The sequence below is a fragment of the Adiantum capillus-veneris genome, chromosome 3 (genome assembly GCF_014529385.1).
Source record: "Adiantum capillus-veneris isolate H3 chromosome 3, ASM1452938v2, whole genome shotgun sequence".
NCBI classification, from domain to species: Eukaryota; Viridiplantae; Streptophyta; class Polypodiopsida; order Polypodiales; family Pteridaceae; genus Adiantum; species Adiantum capillus-veneris.
In genome coordinates this window covers 26,889,511-26,906,098 of record NC_140933.1, presented here as the reverse complement: position 1 = coordinate 26,906,098, position 16,588 = coordinate 26,889,511, and the positions used below count along the sequence as shown (strand labels likewise).

Here is a 16,588-nt window from a genome sequence, read left to right as displayed (position 1 = left end):
AGTCCAACAAGACCCGCTCTGGGATGCGAAGCATCGTGCTCCCACTCCTCTGCCTGTCTGCCACTGTGAGGATCACTGGTGCATGGTCCGAGAAGGATGTCCCTGCCAGGATGCCCACTGATCCCCCCAAGTTACTGAAGTGGTCACTAGTGTAGAAGCGATCTATCCGCGATAGATTCACTCCTCCCGCTCTGCGGTCCGACCTAGAGAAGGCAAGACTCTCTGGAGGCCTCACAAAGCCAGAATGTTGCCATGTATTCGAGACCCTTAAAGTCATACACAACCTCTCCCAAGCTGCTAACTCGACTCCATGGACAGTAGCATGGCTGCCTCCGATCCTGTCAGAGGGGTCCTCCAACATGATGAAGTCCCCTCCTACACACCAATGGTCAACCTGTGGCAAAGACTCAACAATCTGTGACCAAAACTCTGCACGAGCACTCGCCACATTGGGCGCATAGATGTTCAGGAAGCCCACAAGGCCACCCTGAACCTGCAAAGTAATCCACTGAGCCCTGCCTGGCACAATACTCCCTCTGCCCACAATGGCCTGTTGCAATGAGTCCGCAATAGTCATACATACCCCACCCTGGATGCCTCCAGGTCCAAAAGCAGCTGACCAAAAGGAATCATAATGTCCCCGCAAAATCTGACCACATCGCCGAATGCGGCTCTCAGACAAATGGTGCTCCTGAAGCATAAGGAGATCAATCTCTCCTCCCACAAGGCAACACTGAAGCTCCTGACGCAATCGGCCCCGCTGTCGCTGAAACTGGGGCCCACCTAATCCCTGCACGTTCCACGAGACGATCCTCATGGGGAGCGAGAGAGAACAGATGTTGCCGCAGCAGCAAGACGGGCTATCTTTGAGGCAGGCTTGGATGGGGAGTAATCCGCATCCGAGCGTCCTCTAGATAGGCGAGCTATCTTCGAGGCAGGCTTGGATGGGGAGTAATCCGCATCCGAGCGTCCTCTAGATAGGCGAGCCTGTAGGGAGTGCCTGGCCCAAGCCCATGCAGAGCGAGCCGTGTGTAAAGCAACCTCCTCTGTCCAGGAGTCCTCATGAATGTATACATAGCAAGGCAAACACTGCGTATCAGCAAAAAAGTACACCACAATGTGCCTACATCCTGCTGAGTCTGGGGGTGTCACCGCAAACTTGGCCAGTGGCCACAAAGTCTGCAGCAAATCTGTAACTCCAAGTTCTCCCATGTGGTGAGAGAACTCGAGAACCTGTGTATGCAACCATCCCACCACTGAGTCTAGGGATCACTCTGTCTCGGTCCGCCCACAGAGGGGAAAGGAGAAACCAACTGCTGAGTCCAAGGCCTCTGTCCCCCTAGCGGCGTGGAAGAGAGCGTGGACCCTGAAGCAGGTTGCCTCATGGTCTACTGCGGAATCGCCGAGAAAGCGAGTGAAGCCGTAATCGAAGAAATCCCAGCGGCGTCGGAGGTCAATGCTCGTCAGACCACGAGGGATAGCTGCAAGGGAAGATGTCTGAATTTGCAGAGGGGGCCGCAAGAAGGGCTGACCCTCTCTCGCTAGGCGACTCGTGGCAAAGGTGCTGCCAAGAGATCTCCTAGCCGCCGGCGAGGGACTAGTCTCCTGAGTCGACTGTGGCACTGAAGCAGGAGGAGGGGGAGAAGGAGCTGGGGGAGGCGGGGGAGAAGCGAAGCGGGGTGGGGCGACAGACAGGGGGGCGAGGTGGGGAGTGGGCGGGAGCAGAGGGCGGGGGGGAGGGGGATGAGGAGGAAGATGGGAAATCTGAAGGTGGGGTGGCTGGCGAGGGTGAAGCTGAAGTGGAGGTTGGCGTAGGGGGCTCCTCCTGCTCAAGAGGACCAAAGCGGTTCCCCGTGGGAACCCATTGCTGCTGAGTAGGCACCTGAGGGCCACTTTGAGTGCCAAGCTGCCGCTGTGGCCCCTGGCGTCGATAGCCACGGGCCTGCTGCCATCCCTCCTCCGCTGGAGCCCCAAGCTCGGAGGGTGGCTCAGAATCTGTGCGCTGTGCCGCTAGCTGTGGCTGCGGCCCAGCCTTGGCAGGCTGGGGCTGAGGCTGAGGCTGAGGTGCAGGTCGTGGCCTCCTCCGTGGACAGGTCTTCGCTAGATGGACCATCCGTCTGCAAATGAAGCACTGGTTCGGGAGACCTGAGTACTCCACACTCTGTCTAAACCAACCCCCACTCACCCGAGGCAGAAGGATGACCTTCGGGAGCGTGTGGGTATCTCTGACCAAAACTCGAACTGAAGGGATGCCAACCGCCTTGGCAGCTACTGATGCTGCCGTACGAGGTGTCTCCAGGACAGTCCCGATGGCAGAGCCAATCGTGGAGAGAAGTGGAAGGTACTCCCTCCGTAAACCCGGAAAGCAGACTGAGATGGGGATGTCTGCCTCCTCTACTAGCACATCCGAAGTCGGGTCAAAACCATGTCGCCATTGTCGAAAGTGGGCGCGTGATGCTCGGATGGCCAGTGGACTCATAGCTATGACCTTGGAGGCCATCTTGGAAGTCTCGAACTCGATTTGGTAGTACCCCCGTCCGAGGATCTGGACATCCAAAATCTTGCCCACCTCTGCGAGAAGGCGGGCCTGGAGAAGGTCTCGCAGCTCTCCTCTGCTAGGACGGGTGCCGAGAACCTTGCAGATGACAGAAGTCGCCTGCAAGCGCTCTACTTCTGCGGCGAGGCTCGCTTGCTCTGTCGGCGAAAGAGCAAGTCGAATGGTGGGCTCAGCGGGGTCGGGCGAGGGGGCTTCGGATGAGTCCCTTTGTGGCGGAGCTGGAGCCTCCATCTGTGTCTACTGCTGTGGCGAAGAAGCGGTCGGTGAAGGCGCTCTGCAACCGAGCACGCCGAGCACTGCTTGAAGTAACAGAGATGCAGAGCCAAGTGCAGGTCCTTCAGGATTGACGAAGATGGGGGGGGGGGGGGGGGGGGGGGGGGGGGGGGGGGGGGGGGGGGGGGGGGGAGCAGCAGTAGCGAGCAGCGTCGGATTCACTCTTGTTTTATGGACCTTCTTTCGACTATTCTGAACTTATGAAGGTATACATAATGTCTGCTAGTTGCTCAAGCTGTTTGCAGTGAAATTTAGTTTCAGAAGAGTTTTGGAAGGTCCTTTTTTTTGTGTTCTACATTCAACGTTATCATGTTGCATAATTGAAGCGTTTTTCTTTACAGGATACAATGTGAAGCTTGTGACAACAGAGCAGTACAAGAAATGTGAATCAGGGCTAATTTATTTGGACATCGAGGAAGGTCATGGAGACTATCCAAGGAATGGGCAGCAGGTGCCTCTCTCAAAAAATCTACCAGGTCATTATTGATGTCCTGAGAGTAATAATCTTTATGTAATATACAAAAGCATAGCTGCTTGTAGCTCCAATTGCTCTTGAAGGCAAAGGACAACAGTCTTTCCTTCTGCAATGTTGAAATGAGAAGCATTTGAACCATGTGAATGCCACGGCCATCATTTAGGATTCAAGTCTGAGAAGCCCAGTTTCAAATAGAGAGAAGCAGTCTGTAAAACAATACACTTAGGATTTGGGTATGAAACATGCATACTGATATTATTTTAAAAACGGCAGGAATGAGCTGCATAAACCACAAAATTGGGATGATGAAACAGGTCTCGATGAACCCAACTACCCTTTCTCGTTTCCCTGAAATGTTTCTCACTCAAAATTGGGATGATGAAACAGGTCTTGATGAACCAAACTACCCTTTCTCGTTTCCCTGAAATGTTTCTTACTTAAGAGCACTTAAAGGAAGTCAATGGTTTCTGTGACATGTGAAGAATGCTCATTAAGCATCTTGAGTATATTCTTTAGCTGAAAGACTGACACTAGATGAATGTTACGTTGTGGAACCCTGTTGTAAGATGCAGATGCTTGGCCATTGCGCCTTGCAAAGTGAGGCCTATTAGCAAGTGTACAGCTGGCAAAGCTTGACTTAGTAGGCTGCTTCTTATTGTGGGAGATGTAAACAATGCTTATCAAGAATCTTGAGTAAAGTCTTTAGCTGCAAGACTGAAGCAAGATGAATATGACCTGCTGTAGGATGCAGATTTTTGGCCATTGTATCTGGAAAATAAGGCTTAGTAGCAACATTGTCCTGCTGGCAAAGTTCTACTTACAAGGCTGCTTGAGATGTGCTGGATCCTTTTTCGTGTTTATCTTTGTTGCCTTTCATTCATGTTCAGCTCTTGGTCTTGAGACTTGGTCTCCTCTTTGTCCTGGGTTGTGTCCTTGTCATGTGCTTCACCTATTGGCACATGATGGGACCCTTGGACAAATGAACACACGTTGGTAGCAGGATGCATGTGCAATTTAAGGATTTTCCTTGGTGGCACTGGTTGTTTGTCCTAGAGGAACTCCTTTTATTCAAGTTGTCAAAAAGAAGTTTTCAAAGTAAAGTTTTTGTAGTGCTCTGTTGAGGTCAGATTAAGCATATGATGCCTTTAAAATCGAACTAAAGATTCACGACCTTTCATCTCTTTGGAAGATCGAGACGAGCTCGCTGCTGCTGTAACCACCCCCCCCCCCCCCCCCCCCCCCCCCCCCCCCCCCCTTCCCCTCCCCGCATTGCTATCCTTTGAGCTGCTGCATTTTCTTTTGCTATCTGTGGACTGTTTTCAGCCTACCAGTGGATTGCATTGACGTCTTTGTTAGAGTTCAGGCATCTCTCTAGATTCGTCAGGTCAGTCCTAGTTTCTCCTAGGGACAGGTGTTAGGGAGTGAGGGCTGTTTTGTGGCCGTGCCCGGCCAGTATGGAGTAGTTCTCTCATGTCAGGATGTGTTTAGAGCTCGGGTTTTTGGTTCATTCCATGGCCATATAGGCTCTTGTAGGCTGGGAACAGAGTCCCCCAGCCTTGTCACATTTTCCCCTTGGTCCCCATAGGCCTCTTGTGTCCTACCCCTATATTTTCCCCCATTTATGAGGTCGTGGGATGCAGAGGACAAGGTTGTTGAGACCCTATATAGGGAGCCAGGGGTACCTCTCCTTGGGGGGGGGGGGGGGGGGGGGGGCGGCGGCTTAGGAGGCAGATCTGGCCTTGGCTGGCAGTCACCAGAGGACACATTCCTAGCCTTTTGCCCAGCTCATCAGCGTTTTCCAGATCTGCCCCAGCGTTTTTGTTGGGCAGCAGTTGCAGTGTATGGAGACGCCCTCTACGGTGCAGTACCTCCTCACGGCAGCCTTTCACAGGTCTTTTGCAGTGGCTGGGTTTCTCATCGGAGATCTAGATCCAGATCTAGATCTAGCCAGGAAGATCTGTGCTCTAAGAGCATGGTGGAGCTGGTACCCATGTGGAGACCACGTCAGTGGTCTCGTGTACAGGAGTAGTTGACAGTGTCAGCAGCTGTCGCAATTGTGTGTACCTTGCACTTCTATGCCGGACCGCCCTTGGTCATTTGTAGGAGCAGCTTGTTATCAGCATGGAGAGCCTTTCCCAGATCTCTCTCTCTCTCTCTCTCTCTCTCTCTCTCTCTCTCTCAGATGTCCTATCTCTTTCTACCCAATGATCTCTCTCCTCCACAGGTGCCTTGTTCGTTGCCGTTTTGGACTCAATTGAGAGAGAAGTAGCTTGTTGTTTTTTCTCCAAGTTTGGCACAACAGATTGTCTATGACTTCCCCGTCTGTACCCTTGTTTACGTCAACCTCTCTTTACCGAGGGGAACCCGATGGAGGTTTCAAGATGTGTAGCAGTACTAGATTGCTTTGGTTTTCCCCGATAGAGTCATGTTGCAGTGCCTTCCCGCAAGGGGAGCAAGCATGCAGTTGTTGGATCTAGAAGGGGAGCTATTCATTTCCAGCTTCTTCTTCAATGAGAAGTCTTTGGACAGCAGTAGAATCTTCTTCGACACTTGTAGAGTATGTTTCTATGGCCGTGTTTTCTTCGAGGAGATGCATTGGCAGATTTTCTGTGCCTTCTGCAAATTCACGTCTTTCTTGGAACTGTCGGCGGAGCTACCTCTCTAATGAGTAGCAGGTTGATGATTTAGTTGCACTTTTGTACCCATTTGTGGATTATGGATAACAAAGGGGGATTTCTTTCCTTCTTGAAGCAGAGGATGCTCTTTGATTTTCTCTTTTCCATGTAAGGATGGAAGTTCCAGTTCCGGCTTCAGATGACTCTTGTTCATCTGGTATGCAGCAATTTAGGTGCATGTTTCAGTGCATGTGTTAGAGTTGGCTTTGATAGGCAGTGGGGGAATACTTTTATCTCCAGAACCACTTCTTGTTTGATCATCCGACTTTCTTGGATGAGATTTAGAGGTGGAGCATGTGGTGCTAGATCCTTAGCTGACAATGACAACAATTGAAGGAGGTTTTAAAGGAGTGGAATTTCCCTTTCTTTATGTTCTCTCCTTTCTCGGTGGTAGTGTGGCCCTACAGATTTGGTCATTCCTTTGCCCTATTGTGAGCACTGAGCTTGTTAGTACGAGTTGTGGGATAGGTTTACGATCTCTTGTGAGCTTGTCAACACCAGTTATGGGAGAGGTTTGCAACCTTTTATGGGGGTTTTCATGATGTTCGACAATAGATTGTCAAGATCCAGAAAACAAGAAATCCCTACCCTCCGTTGGATTGATTTCATGATGTTTGACAGCAGATTGTCGAGATCCAAAAAACAAGAAACCCCTACCCTCCATTGGATTGATTTCTGATTTGATAGGTGTTCCTACCATTACACATCTAATGAACCATGTAAAGCCATGGGAAAAGTTAAAGATCAAGATGCCCTTATCCTCTTTGATTCAGGTTCCATGCAAAATTTTATCTTCCGAGAGTTAGCAGCAAGATTAGATATTGAAGGAATATGTGAAGGGGACGTAGATTGAAGCAAAAATGGCTAATGGAACTTACATATCATGGACACCATTGATTGGATCACTCCGACTTCAAGTTCAGACATTTGTTGATTCCAATTGACTTCTACATTATGGATTTGGGAGGATGTGATATTCTATTGGGCATGCTTCTACAGGTATCATGCCCTATTTGACGCAAGAGAATGAACGATCTAATTGAAGCATAAGAACAAAGAGTTATTGTTGGACTTCAGTATTCTAGGTACTCAAGGAGCGACAGCAAGCTAAGAATTGCGATTTGAAGGAAAGAACTATGAAATTTGTATGATGAATAATGACTATGATTATGATTATGATTAAGACTATGATCTTAGGTGTGTGCACGACATCCAAGCAAGACCCAATGACCTTTTTCAGGCATTAGCTAAGATTATGATCTTGGGTGTGTGATCGACATCCAAGCAAGATCCAATGACCTTTTATAGGCATCGACTAAGAAATTGACTATAAGACAGATTTTTGGACGCGCTCGAGGTGTTTGCAGCTAGCTTCTCTCTTTTCTGTGCATGGCCCATCATGACACAAGAATGCATGACTGAATGATTAATTGTGAGATTTTAATTTGCATGAATGTTAGAAGTGTCGACATTTTCTTGTATCCTGCTATCGAGGATGATTGCTTTGATTTTAGAAGGCGATGTGTGACGGGTTGTAGGATTAGGGTTTTTGCGTTGAGGTCATAGACGCATCGGATTAAGGCGTTCGTTTGGCCCACCCCAGACTCACTTTCCCTAGAAAGGTGGTCCATGCCAATTTCTTGGTCAAAGCCTGAATGCCCTAAACCGTGATCATTTCTCTCTATGTGGAATTTGTATCTAAAGACATTTGCATGATGCTAGGAATATTTGTGTGACCTTTGGGTCTTGAACTAACTTGACTGAGTCTTGCAGGAATCGGGGGAGAGGCCTAAAGATTAGAAGAAGAAGAAGAAACAAAATAATTACCAACTAATGAAGTCTTACCGAATGGCCCAAAGTCATAAATGGGTTAGGATGTTTAATCCTAACCCTTGCCCAACTTACAGGAACCAGTCGAGGGGCCCAAACCCTTAAAAAGGATCTACGCACAAACAAACAATATTTTGCGTGGAAAGTGATGAAGTGATGACATGGCAGACTGTACATACATTTTCGCAAATTGCGCTAACTATGATGCCGTGGCACTATTGTACGGATATCTGCAAATTGTGCTAGGAGCTTTTGATAGTTTTCAACGCTAGCTTTTTGGTGCAGATGCTTTTGGATACAAGTTCTTTTAGGATTAAAGCTTTTGGGGCTCTGCTTTTGGGCATCCCTTGTATGCTTATAAGTGCCCAGAGGGCCACTCTTCGACGCAAAGTATCGGAGAGAGTTGGACCCTTGATTGTTGTACTTGGCGAAGCGTAATAATAAAGAAATATCAAAAGAGGCGTAAATCTTTGGGGCCAATGCGTCTTGGCTCAGAACTCCGCTATGCCGTGTAAACTACTCTCTCCCTCTTTCACAGTCATTCATTTGTTTTGAAGTGCTAAAGTGTTGTCAAGTGTGTAGATTACAATTATCTCTGTGTTTTTGTTCGATCACTCGCCGGAAGTGATTACAGATTTTCTCGAGTTCTTACATCAGCAATTGGAGAGATTGATCAAGAACTTCTTGTGGTCAGGGCTTGAAAGTTGACACAGAGTCGGCTCGGGCCTTGCAAGGTCTCCTGGCAGATCATCACTTTACCTTGGCTCTCAGGTAGGGTTGGGGATCATCGACCTAGCATGGCAGAGTAGAGCCCTCCTTGGGAAGCCTGTGGTCAGAGGACTTCTTCCAGGGGAGGAGCCCTTGAAGGAGCTGTTGCTACACCGAATTTGTGCCCGCGTCCCACAGACGGGCGGCTCATGGAGCCCTTCCACGCGCTGGATTTTCACAAAGATGCACAGAGTTGGCCTGAGCAGGAGATGGAAGAACCGCTTTGCTTTGAACCTGCTTCAATCTTGGGAGCAACTACAGGGTGGCCTTGAGCAGCGCCAACCCACATGCGTTGAGAAGAGCTTGAGGCAGCCTATCATGATTGTGACTATGTTAATAGTATTACATCTACTCCTAGTTGCAGATACGCGAAGTTCCATGCCAAGGAAAACCCCTACACTTGGATGGTCACACGCCTTTGACCAATAGACGTGCCTCTTTGCCAAAAGCCACACTCCTTCGACGATTGGTCACACCCCTTCGCTCTACGGGTGCGACTCTTCGCCCAATGGTTGCAGCTCTTCGCCGAAAGGATGTGTCTTTACGTCTAAAGTCATGTCTCTTCACCAGGAGACATGTCTTTTCATTTGTGTCTCTTCGTCTCCTATATAAGGTGTAAGGTGCAGTGGAAGTGAATGTTGAACTTTGCTCAAGATGAGTGCTCCGAACTGTGCTCAAGGGCTCCTTTTACTTAGGGAAGGGAGAGCCTTCCGTTCCTTCAGTGAGAGAGTGCAATGGACACAAACAAAGTGGTGAACACAGTGAATGAAGGTACTGAGACTGAGAGATAGAGAGAAGAATACGACACCACAATGTTGTCAAACCCTCCTCCGAAGGCCCCACTCTCTATGGCGAGAGCGGTCTACTTATGATTGCACAAATCTCTACAATGCTTGGACTTGCTGACGATGTTGACGACGATGAGGACGACGATGAGACGGGCTGAAATCTAAAAATGATAATGGCTGAAATCTGCAAATCTTGTATCTGCTGAATTTTGACTCTATGTCGGTGACGATGTCCATGGCAACGATGCGACAACGACGCGTTGAAAACGCAGGTGCTGAAATCTGCGTTTTCCGGGTTGAATCTGCCTACTTCACGGAATCTGACCGTGTAGCAAGGATCTGCCGCGGGAAGGTGAGATCTACGAGGTTAGGGACTTCTTCTACGGGTTCTAACTGCTGAAAACTGTTCTAACTGCTGAAAACTGAAAACGCTGGTCTATGTGCTGATTCTGTCACGAAGATATGCAAAAACGTTGAGGGTGTGTCAGGCTGATGCAAGAACGCTAGGCTGATTTGGTCTTGTTGTGGAGAATCTGCTAACGCTGGGGCTTCTGCTTGGTCTGCTTTCGCCAGAATCTATCTGCAAGAGCAAAAACACTGGCTGTCCTGTGGATGCAAAACGCTAACCTTGCTGCTGTGTTGCAAAAACACTAGGCCTTGCTGGGGTCCTATTGAGAAGGTGTCTGTTGAACCGAAGTTCTTGCTGCCTCTTCTGCCAGAAAGTGCTAGCGCTAGGTTTTCTTATATACTACACTTGCCAATTTGCCCTACCTAGTTCCCAACAAAAGTCACTTAAAAATAATAAGTGAAAAATGTCAAAAATAGGGGAAATAGGTTCTGTGCACTGGAAAATGCTCGTGATGGATTCTGATGGTAATGCTGATGATCATGTTGTGTGCAACCAGAGGATATGCATCTAATCTAAGTGTTTGGACATGCACGGTCTGCGAATAGACTCACAAAAGTGCCAGATCACTTCCTATTCTAGACCGATGTCACGTGACACATCCAACCCTGTGTCCGTGGACAAGCTACAGCACGACAAGGGTTCAGTCAGTCCAGTCAGTCTAGATTTAGAAGTGATATGGGACTTTTGTGAGTCTGTTCGCAGACCGTGCATGCCCAGTCACGTAGTGTAGATGCATATCCTCTGGTTGCACACGGCATGATCATAAGCATTCCCATCAAAATCCATCAGAATCCTTCAGGGGAATTTTCCAGTGCATTTAGCCTATTTTCCCTATTTTTGACATTTTTCACTTATTATTTTTAAGTGACTTTCGTTGGAAAGTAGCTAGGGCAAATTGAGTAAGTTTGTATATAAGCAAACCTAGACTAGCACTAATTGGCAGAAGAGGCAACAGGAGCCAAGCTCAACAGGCAACTTCTCAAGGAAGGCAGTTTTCTCCTCCAAGCAAAAGACCACCCTTCCCTAGCGTTCCTGCATCAGATACCCATCGCCATCCACAGCCTCAGCCTAGCGTTTCCAGCAAGAAGATCATCGCCAGCAAAAGCTTCAGCAGACCCCAACTTCTAGCGTGTTTGAAGATCTGCAGCCCTAGCGTTTTTGGAGAGTTCTAAGCCTTGCAGATTTTCAGCGTTTATAGATTTCAGCCTTGGCGATTTTCAGCCCTAAAAGACCATCAGTTTCAGCCCTAAAGAGCATTAGTTTTCAGCCGCAACAGATTTCAGCCCATAGCGTTTTTGGACAGCAGATAAAAGATTGCAGATTTCAGCCCTTAGGTGGGTCTCGTCGTCCCCCTCGTCATTGCCGACATTGTTAGGTGCAGCGGAATGAATGTTGTATTTTCTCAAGATTAGTGATCTTTATTGCTCAAGGTTCCTTTTAGTTCTTAGGGAAAGAGAGAGCTTTCCGTCTTATGGAGAATGCTATGATCACGAACAAAGTGAGTGGATATTGTGCGTGCAAGTGAATGAGACTGAGAGAAGGAGAGAGAAGAGATACGACACCCGAGAGTTTGTAAAACCCTCCTCCGAAGGCCCCACTCTTGTCGGCGAGAGTGGTCTACTTTGATTGCACAAAGGTGTACAATGCGTATGCAATGGACTGATGCAATGGGACTATGCCGATGACGACGACAGTGATGACGACGACGACTTGATTGCTGAAATCAAGGATCTTCTAATCGCTGAATTTTGGGACTGTTTTGGTGGCTGAAAATGACTGTTTTGGCTGTGTTTTTATGGCTGAAAATGAGGGAACATGTGCAATCGATTGGGGGCTGATCTGCTACTGTGTCATAGGCTGAAATCGCTGTGTATCTGCTGTTGGTTTGGGCTGAGAATCAAAAACGCTGGCTGGATCTGTCTCTTGCCAAAAACGCTAGGCTGACTTGCATCTGCAAAGCAAAAATGCTGAAATGCTTGCAAAAGCGCTGAGATGGCTGAAGTGTGAAAACACTAGCAAATGCGATGGATCTCTGGCGATGGCAACAATCTGCTAACGCTAGGGTGCTGAGTGTGATGGCGATGGTCTGCAATGAGGAAACGCCAAGGGAATTGCTGGGAACAGAAAATGCTAGGGGTCGTTGAGCGGTACTGTTGAGAAGTTGCCTGTTGAGCGGGAAGCTCCTGCTGCCTCTTCTGCCAGAAAGTGCTAACTTGGTTTTGCTTATATATTAACTTAGCAAAATTGCCCTACCTACTTTTGTTGGAAAGTCACTTAAAAATAATAAGTGAAAATACCAATAAATAGGAAATTAGGCTAAATGCACTGGAAAATTCCCCTAACTGATGCTAATGGATTCTGATGGGAATTCCGATGATCATGCTGTGTTCAACCGGAGGATATGCATCTGTAAGGTGCAGCGGAATGAATGTTGTATTTTCTCAAGATTAGTGATCTTTATTGCTCAAGGTTCCTTTTAGTTCTTAGGGAAAGAGTGCGATGATCGCGAACAAAGTAGGTGGATATTGTGTGTGCAAGTGAATGAGACTGAGAGAAGGAGAGAGAAGAGATACGACACCCGAGAGGTTGTAAAACCCTCCTCTGAAGGCCCCACTCTCGTCGGCGAGAGTGGTTTACTTTGATTGCACAAAGGTGTACGATGCGTATGCAATGGACTGATGCAACTTGGACTATGCCGATGACGACGGTGGTGATGACGATGACGACTTGATGGCTGAAATCTGAGATCTTCTAACTGCTGAATTCTGGGACTGTTCGGTGGCTGAGTTTTGGCTGCGTTTTCTTGGGCTAAAGATGGGGGAACTTCTGCAACCAATCTGGGATGTATCTGCTACCTTGCTAAAGGCTGAAAATGCTGTGTATCTGCGGCAGGTTGGGGCTGAAAGTCAAAACGCTGTAGCAATGGAAAAACGCCAGCAAAAACGGTAGCTTGGCTGAAATTGCTGATGTCAAAACGTTGATTTTGCTGATGCTTTGCAATCCCACAAACGCTGGGCTTTGGGGGCTGCCTGAAGGGGGAACAAACGCTAGAAAGGGTTGGACTTGATGGCGATGGCTGATGCTGAGAAAACGTTGAGGATGGGAACTTGCCCGGCGAGGATGGGGATCCAAAACGTTGGGGGTGCTGGGGGGTACTGCTGAGAAGTTGCCTGTTGAACGGGAAGCTCCTGCTGCCTCTTCTGCTAGAAATTGCTAACTTGGGTTTGCTTATATATTAACTTAGCAAAATTGCCCTACCTACTTTTGTTGGAAAGTCACTTAAAAATAATAAGTGAAAATAACCAATAAATAGGAAAATAGGCTAAATGCACTGGAAAATTCCCCTAACTGATGCTAATGGATTCTGATGGGAATCCCGATGATCATGTTGTGTGCAACCAGAGGATATGCATGTGGGCTAAGTGACTGGGCATGCACGGTCTACGAATAGACTCACAAAAGTGCCAGATCACTGCTAATCTAGACTTGATTGAATTGACTAAACCCTTATGTGGTGTAGCTTGTCCACGAACACATAGGGTTGGGATGTGTCACGTGACATCCCCTCCTTTTCAAAGTGAGGTATTGGTACCGAACTGTATGGCGTCGAGAGAGATTGCCAACAACATCCGGAATCTTGGAAGGGACTCTTCGTCGGCCCACTCTGCTGTGTGAGTCGAGCGGTACTTGAACTTCATAAAGGTCTGCAACGCTTGCTTCTTTGGGCCGCGCCGAAAGCGATACAAAGTCGTTTGAATTTCCTTTCTTGCGTCAACTTCGTCGAGAGATCTACTTCTTTCCTCTTCAAGAATCTCCATGGTTGGAAATTCCTGAAACAATCTCCAACACAAAACCATGAACATACCCATTCTATGTAAAGTGAAGGAAAAAAAATCTTGTCTTCTCTTAAGACTGTGTATGCAATGTAGATGAACATAGAGACGGAGTGACGACCCGTTCATCAACCACATGCAAACAATGAGGTCGAATCTTTTCTGTGTGATCGAAATCAATCAACTGTGGCAAATCACAATGGAAATGCCCATGCTTGGTGCTCATACTATCATGTGATCTTTCGGAAAGTGTGTCATGCCAAGGAAGAGACATGGAATGTGACTTCCTGACATACAAACTTTTCAGCTTTTCATGAACAATCGGCATACATTCGTGCTCATCCATGATAGAAACGTGCTCAACATACAGTATGTCATGCCTAGAAAAAGGGATCACATAACGATGCTGAGTAAAATACAGGAAACCGTCACGAATGAAGCACTCGAACAACGCGTGTGTATCAATCATGCGAACACACAATACTTCCTGTGAGGGTGCTTTTGACCAAGGCTGGAGAGCCAAGATCGCTTGATCGAATCGTCTTGTGGGGGTTCTTTGGACCTCGACTCGAAAGCCAAGATCAGATCTTCATGATTGATCGAATCTACAACGAGGTTAGCTTCGCTAGGAAAAGCATCAACTAACACATCATCCTTATGAACAATCACATCATCTTCATGCAATTCATCATGCTTGTCTTTTTCATCCAAATCATTATCATTCAAATCATCATGCTTCTCATAATCATGCAAGTTCTGTGCGTCATGCTGTGGAGAAAAAGAGACTGAGAGAGTCTCCTTATCTTGAATCATTTCGACCTTGTCTTGCATATTAGCAATGAGAGATGGAGAAGGAGAAGTATCCACTCCATAAAAAACAGTAGGAGAATCACTTTTGGCATTGAGAGTTAAAGTGCTAGCCTCCCAATCAACGAGAGGGTTTATTTCACGAAACCATTTCATGCCTAAAATCATATCACATCCTGAGAGAGGAGAAACAACAAATCTTCTAGCGAAGGTAGTCTGTTGAATTGCAAACAACACATCAAGGCACTCCTTCGTGATGAGAGCGTCCATACCAGGACGAAAGCCAGAGACCTCGATAGAAGATCTCGGACTAACTTCGAGGCGGGCTCTCTCAACAAGAGGGATTGATCACATAATGCATACTACCTGGGTCAAACAATATGACAAAACGGTGCCCCGACGTACAACCGTAACATTTAATGAGAGAATCATCAATGAGAGGGTCCTGAGAAACTTTGGGCACAATCGTGTTAGAGGTTCTTGAGGTCCTTGATTCGTGAGAATCTTGGGTTCTTGAGGTTCTTGAGGGGTTCTTTCGCTTGCAAATCGCGTTGGAGAAGGATCTTCTCTTTACCCGAGTTCTACTCCTTTCTGCGGGCGCACCCCTTGGCGGCCTTGCGCTCACACCAATGTTGCTTTTTCCCACCTCACGTCGATTGGCCGGCCGCTAAGTGCACGGTCCACTCTCAATGAGTGAAAAGAGACACAAGGGGAGGCTGGACAAGCCCTTCTTTCTTGGGATTCCTGTCACTCTTCAACAAAACACGATTAGGAATCGTCACGCCCAAGTAAACTTGGGTTCGTGCGATCGCAACAAGCAAAAAATAATTCTTGTGGTTCTTGTGGTTCTTTCCTTGAGTAATGCAGAACACTTCCGAAGCTCTGATACCAATGTAAGGTGCAGCGGAATGAATGTTGTATTTTCTCAAGATTAGCGATCTTTATTGCTCAAGGTTCCTTTTAGTTCTTAGGGAAAGAGAGAGCTTTCCGTCTTATGGAGAGTGCTATGATCACGAACAAAGTGGGTGGATATTGTGCGTGCAAGTGAATGAGACTGAGAGAAGGAGAGAGAAGAGATACGAGACCAAACTGTATGGCGTCGAGGGAGATCGCCAACAGCATCCCGAGTACTGGAAGGGACTCTTGGCCGGCCCACTCTGATGTGTGGGTCGAGCGGTACTTGAACTTCATAAAGGTCTGCAACGCTTGCTTCTTTGGGCCGCGTCGAAAGCGACACAAAGTCTTCTGAATCTCCGTCCTTGCTTCAACTTCGTGTAGAGTCGTGCTTCTTTTGTTTTCAAGAATCTCCATGGCTGAAAATTCTTGAAACCATCTCCAACACAAAACCATGAACATACCCATTCCATATAAAGTGAAGGAAAAAAATCTTGTCTTTTCTAAAGACTGTGTATGCAATGTAGATGAACAAATAGATGGAGTGACAACCAGTTCATCAAACACATGCAAACAATGCGCTCAAATCTTTTCTGTTTGATCGAAATGAATCAACTGTGGCAAATCACAATGGAAATGCCCATGTTTGGTGCTCATACTATCATGTGCTCTTTCGGAAACTGTGTCATGCCAAGGAAGAGACATGGAATGCGACTTCCTTACATACAAACTTTTGAGCTTTTCATGAACAATCCGCATACATTCGTGCTCATCCATGAGAGAAACGTGCTCAACATACAGTATGTCATGCCTAGGAAAAGGTATCACATAACGATGCTGACTAAAATACAGGAAACCGTCACGAATGAAACACTCGAACAATGCGTGCGTATCAATCATGCGAACGAACAATACTTCCTGCGAGGGTGCTTTTGACCAAGGCTCGAGAGCCAAGATCGCTTCCTCTTGAATGATCGAATCGTCTTGTGGGGGTTCTTTGGACCACGACTCGAAAGCCAAGATCAGATGCTCGTTATTGATCGAATCTACAACGAAGTTAGCTTCGCTAGGAAAAGCATCAACTAACACATCATCCTTATGAACAATCACATTATCTTCGTGCAAGTCATCATGCTTGTCTTTGTCATCCAAATCATCATGCAAATCATTATCATTCAAATCATCATGCTTCTCATAATCATGCAAATCTTGTGTGTCATGCTGTTGAGAAAAAGAGACTGAGAGAGTCTCCTTCTCTTGAATCCTTTCAACCTTGTCC

General features: G+C 47.3%; 1 protein-coding gene across 2 annotated transcripts in view; it reads left to right on the top strand.

The window, feature by feature from the left end:
• Window positions 1-16,588, top strand: part of LOC147460640 (FKBP-like peptidyl-prolyl cis-trans isomerase family protein) — a 57,455-nt gene that overhangs the window by 17,632 nt on the left and 23,235 nt on the right. Inside the window, exon 3 of one of the 2 annotated variants that reach the window (XM_086508303.1) lies at window positions 3,172-3,281. In XM_086508303.1, coding sequence (XP_086364429.1) covers window positions 3,172-3,281 — 110 coding nt within the window. Of the gene's footprint in view, window positions 1-3,171; window positions 3,307-16,588 lie in introns of both variants that reach the window. The other variant, XM_086508310.1, reaches the window with a different exon arrangement.